General features: G+C 37.0%; 1 protein-coding gene across 1 annotated transcript in view; it reads left to right on the forward strand.

Moving 5' to 3' along the window:
• SCN4A (sodium voltage-gated channel alpha subunit 4) overlaps nucleotides 1-5,527 on the forward strand; it is a 1,457,305-nt gene extending 1,451,778 nt beyond the window's left edge. The window contains exon 28 of the mRNA XM_078644999.1: nucleotides 3,084-5,527. Within this exon, the coding sequence (XP_078501125.1) occupies nucleotides 3,084-4,255 (1,172 nt within the window). The 3' untranslated portion in view covers nucleotides 4,256-5,527. The remainder of the gene's footprint in view (nucleotides 1-3,083) is intronic.
• Nucleotides 5,528-6,000: the final 473 nt, after the last annotated feature.

Raw genomic sequence — 6,000 nt, forward strand, 5'->3', positions numbered from 1 at the left:
AACATATTCTAGTGTTGGTCTTTTTAATTATAAGGCTCTTGTCTTAGCAAATGATCACACGAAACCTCCCAGTCATAAAACTTTAATTATCGTGTTCAATATCAGGATATCTTCCTTGATCCATACGAGAACAGCAATCATGTTCCTCGTGCCATCCATGCCACTGAAGGCTTCAAACGAATGTTTACTCACGTGTACACATACCTCATTATTCATTGTTCAATGAATGTAGTGTTCTTTTTTCATTGCATATTCATATGTCATGATGTAAAGTAATGAACTCGTTTTTGTTTTGTTACTGGTAATGACTTTATATTGATTTTCATGCTTTTATTCTTTTGCAACAGTATCCTCAATAAAACGAGATGTTGGGAAACAACAGATGCAATATTGTTGTATTCTCTTACTAGTATCTGAGTGCATGTGAAGACTGTCAAAGAACAAACATATACAATTATTGCTGAGGATTTGAGCCTATGATCCTGTATCAAACTATTCTGAGCAATTGGCATTCAAGGAGTTCTTCACTATAATACAATTAAGAGATTATTTTTTTCTGTTGCTTTCTAAAAAGACATTGGTGTTGTTAGGTACAGATGGGCATCTTTTATCCCTCAAATACTTTACTGCAATCACACCCAAATGCATCAAAAACTAAGGTACAAAGGGGCAGATGTATCATCGTTGTACTTTGCGAGTTCTTATTAGCAAATTTTACCAATTCGCTATTAAGAACTCGCAAAATGAAATGTATGTAGGTTTCTTAATAATAATTGTGATTCTTACATATTCCTTAATTGTGAACCATAAATTGCGATTCACAATTAAGGAATACCTTCCCATTCATTCCTAAGGGCCTAGAGGCCTATAGGAATGAATCGGAAGACATTCGCAATTTGCGAGTACCCAATAGGTACTCACAAATTGCGAATGCAATTTCAACAGTGCCAAAAGAACACCCTGTTGTACCCCTGAAATATGCATGTGTGCATATGATGCACACATACATGCCCTAAAGGCATGTATGTGCACTACATGACATTTTGAAAAATGCTAAAAAGTGCATTTTTCTAGGAAATTGCAAATTACCACCAACTTGAAGTTGGTGGTAATTTTCGATTCCTTAAAGCCAAATCGCACATTTTGGGAGCTTCCAGAATTGCATTTAAGGCTTGATACATCTGGCCCTTAACCTCCATATAGTGGGAGGACTTTTGCATAGTAAGTTTTGGCCGCCCAATCTTGAAATAGTTTTCTCTTGGACAGAATGATTCCTGGGATGTTCCCTGCATATCTCCATCGTCAAATACATGTGCCGGTATTAGTGTCCTGTGATTTCACTCTTTAGGAATCAAGAGTGCAACCTTGTTAGCAGTCAACAGTCCTTGTTGGAGGCTAGAAGATTCCTGTAAAACCAACCTGCCTCTAGTGAAGAATAATTGGTTATTTCATCCTAATGTTTGTTTTATCAACATCCTGACTCCGGTTAGCTTACTTGGGCTTTCATTTAGGGAGAAGCAAGTGGAATTATCTTGTGCAGCAGGATTCTTATGCCAATTGGGGAGGACAGGTTATAGGTTGTTGATTGCTGAGAATGCGTACTACTCCTTGAAGGCCAAAGTTCAGTAGCTCAAAGCATGCGATGCACTTTGAAGTAGCATTTCAGGTTTTAGACTTCCATGTTTTGTCAGCAGGTTCAGATCTTCCATGGTCGGGGTATCCAGCACCTCACCATTAAGATTTTTAAGATAGTTGATAGGTTTCTTGTACAAATCACAGTACAAGTCCTACATATGGATAGCTCCATTAAAGCTACCACATCTAGAGAAACATAAGACATTTGTAACACAGAATAAATATTGCTAGGCCTAAATATAAGAATCGGATGACAGCTATCATAGAGATGTGCAGAGAATGTTGAATTTTCATGTCTAATATGCAAGCTCCAACAAATAGGTAATTCTACATTCTCAAGTAACGCAAGCAGGAGCAACTGTCAGGCTGATCTCATGATATGGAACTTCTGCAAATACTTCCAACTACCAAATTTGATTCAGAAAAGCTTTATTCAGAAAACTGATTATGTCTACTGTTGGAACTGGCCTTCTTAGCTGGGTCACCCACAAACTGTTTTGCCTTCACCCCTCCTGTTTTCTGATTTTTCTTTTGTTGGAACATAGTTCCCTCGAGCTGTTAGGAAAGAGAGGGGAAACACTCTAATGCTTGCTGGTTAATACTCACTGTCATTCGGGGGCATCCATGGCCCAAAAGGATAGTGTGTCAATGCTGTCAGTTCCATCTGTCTTTAGGTACTGTGGTCTGTCATCAGAATACTCACACAAACCACATACCTGTTTTGGAGACGATCTCGTGTAATAGCTTGGCATAAAGTTTGAATAGTAGGGGTGGGTAAGTTGGATCCATGAGGTACTCAAAACAGATCATTAGTAGAAGTAATTTAGGTGTTTATTATATTAATGCATTGGGTTCTCTAAGAAAGGTGGTTTTACACAATTGCAACACCATACTGTGTTAATCGTTGTCCAAATATGTATCACTTCAGGTCATGATAAAAATCCTTAAACTTAACAGGAACTACTAAAGTAGAAAGAGTACATGAAAACAAAATTACCTGCAATGCAGCAGGATCTGAAATAAAACCAGGAGTGTTCTGTCATTGAGAAATTTGGAATCCACCATGTAATCTGTAAGCATCTATCTTTATATTGGTTTTACATAAATGTGCTTATCCCTCGCTCACTAACACCATAATGAAGAACACCTGGTCCATGCAATGAATGTTTGTTCAAGATTTCTGTACAAGTAACAACTAATATGCATTAAATGATGGTGGAGGCAGAAAACAGGTTTTCTGTGTCTATTTAAATTTTCCAGAGCTCCATAGGAAAATAACTGAGTGGGGATAACTAAACATTCTAAACTAGGATTATACTCACATCTGACATTGTAGTGACTTTCACAAAACATAGGTTTTTCTTTTAGTTAACATGCATGCTCAGAATTATGTTTCAATGCAAACATTTTGAATTACGAATAACTCAAGTACTTTCTTTTTATTTCAGGTATTGTGCTGTCAGATATTATAGAAAAGTATTTTGTGTCACCAACCCTTTTCAGAGTTATTAGGCTGGCGAGGATTGGGCGAGTTCTTCGACTCATCAAATCAGCAAAAGGGATCAGAACACTATTGTTTGCCTTGATGATGTCACTACCTGCCTTGTTCAATATTGGACTTTTGCTCTTCTTGGTTATGTTCATCTACTCTATCTTTGGGATGTCGAACTTTGCATATGTGAAAAAGGAGTCTGGCATTGATGACATGTTCAACTTTGAAACCTTTGGCAACAGCATCATTTGCTTGTTTGAAATCACCACATCGGCTGGTTGGGACGGTCTTTTGAATCCCATCATGAACAGTGTCCCCCCTGACTGCGATCCAGATTTAGAAAACCCTGGCACACATATCAAAGGTGACTGTGGCAATCCAGCCATGGGCATATGCTTTTTCTGCAGTTATATTATTATCTCATTTTTGGTTGTGGTCAACATGTACATCGCAATTATTCTGGAGAACTTCAATGCGGCTACAGAAGAGAGTGGAGAGCCTCTATGTGAAGATGATTTTGAAATGTTTTATGAAACTTGGGAAAAGTTTGACCCTGATGCCACTCAATTTGTTGCTTATAGTGAAATGTCTAATTTTGTGGATAGCTTGCAGCCCCCGTTAAGATTACCTAAACCAAATAAAATAAAATTGATCACAATGGATCTCCCAATGGTCGCTGGAGATAAAATCCATTGCTTAGACATTCTGTTTGCGCTAACAAAGGAGGTGCTAGGAGACTCTGGAGAAATGGATGCCTTAAAAGAGTCAATGGAAGAGAAATTCATGGCAGCCAATCCCTCTAAGGTATCCTATGAGCCTATTACTACCACACTGAAAAGAAAACAAGAGGAGGTTTGTGCCATTAAGATCCAAAGGGCATTTAGGAGCCATTTATTCCAACGCTCTGTAAAGCTTGCTTCCTACATGTTTAGACAAGACCGAAATGAAATTACAAAAGATGAGAAGTCACCAGAGCTCACAGGACTGATCGCCATGCGAATGAATAAAAACTATAGCAAAAATAGTGTAGGTGTAGCTACAGAAGACACGCATTCGGAGTCTATAAATAGAGCTTGTGTTGGAAGCGGCTGTGGTAAAGCAAGTGGTAGCATTGAGTCCGCTGTTTAGAATGAGCTGAAACAAATCTCAGACTATGCAACAATGAATGTCTCCATGTCACTGAATAGTACTTGAAACCAACCCCAAACATGGTCAATCCTTAGCCACTTCAAGCAGATGAACACCCTCTTCCACAGCTTATGTGCAGTGTCAGGTCTCTCGTTTAAACAAAAATCTGACTTGCAGTATATCAAATTACAAGACAACTTAAAAACATAAGGATGTGTTCCAAAGTGCAATTGAAATGTATTTATTTGAAATAAGGTTTGTAATGTTGGTCATCCCTTAAGATACAAGTCCTGATTTTTATGATGCTCATCTAGTGCAGAGATCCAATGTCTTGTCCATGGTTGTGTAGGGAAGTGAGTGCAAGTGGACGGAGGTCAGAAGAGTATTTGTCATTTTGCATATGTCAGAATACAACCATGTTCTGTAAAATAAAGAGAGACGTTTTTGCTGAACTTGCGGATTTGTTCTAGGGATTTGTCTTAAACATTAATAGGTGTACGTTTTTTCATCTGATTTAAGAACTCAGTCCAATTATTTGATACGCATGTGTGCTGTTTCATATTTTAGAGATCAAACTGAGATTTTCCAATCAATTATCTGAAATATTGTAAAAATACATGATGTTATGTTAGGCTATATTTTTCTTAAAAAACTTCATATGTCTTAAAAGTTGCACAACTCAAATGTATGCTAAAAACGTAAAGTTTTTTTAGATACTTTTTACAATAGATTCTAAATGTGATTGTGTCTTAAAGATAACGGGCATACACTGTAAAAGTTGCCAATTTACCTACACCAAAGTTTTTATGGGATAGTGCCTCTTTTGTTTTTAACTTTTTTGCAACATAGAATTATAATTTTCGTAGTGAATGTATGCACATCTTGTAACAAGTTGCCCAACAGAAAATTGAGCTTTTTGCATAAAATTTGCACTAAGACCGTCCATCGATTTTAATTAAATCCTACATATATGCACCCATGATGTAAATCGCTAATATACACCAGTTTATCATCAGTATAAATGGAAGGAGGTGGTCTGCATTAGGTCTTAGGCAGGAAATGGGTAAAGTATTAGTGCACAATAAAAAGTTGAGATCAGCAATGAGAAACATAAGAACTATCACTTTCCGATTTTACATGCAATTTTTAAATGTTTAAATGATGTTGAAATGCAGGTGAACAAGAAATATATGTATAATTATAAAATATGCAATCCTGATGCACTTATAGTAAACAAAGAATAGAGAAAATGAATTTGTAAACTTGACAGTCTGGAAGACACAAGTGCTGTTGAGTAACAAAGCTGCTATGCCACCGCAGAGGTGTTGCTATTGATTTTATATTTATTTATTTACGTGTTTAATGTGTTCCTTATCTTGATTTAATTAGATGGCTTTGGGTAGCTTTGTTTATTGCATGAATGCTACATTAAACCGGAGGTAGTGAAGGATACTAACAGCTGAAGGTCATACCAGGAGCCAAGGTCCATAGATGGCTTCGGATGTTTGAATATGAATGGTTGAAATAATGAGGTAATAGTACTTTGTAGAAGTTACTTAGTGAATTTGGAATTCTGATATAATCTGTGGTAAAACATAATTGGATCATATGAAATGAATTGAAAGCTGGACTCAAAATAGAAAGCGCGCTGGAGAAAATAAACCTGGTCATTAGAAAATTCTGCATATAAACCGGGAAGAACTGAAAACTTTGGTCGCCAATCAACGAAAACCCAGCACCTTCAA

Source organism: Lissotriton helveticus, chromosome 5_1 (assembly GCF_964261635.1).
Source record: "Lissotriton helveticus chromosome 5_1, aLisHel1.1, whole genome shotgun sequence".
Classification (NCBI taxonomy): Eukaryota; Metazoa; Chordata; class Amphibia; order Caudata; family Salamandridae; genus Lissotriton; species Lissotriton helveticus.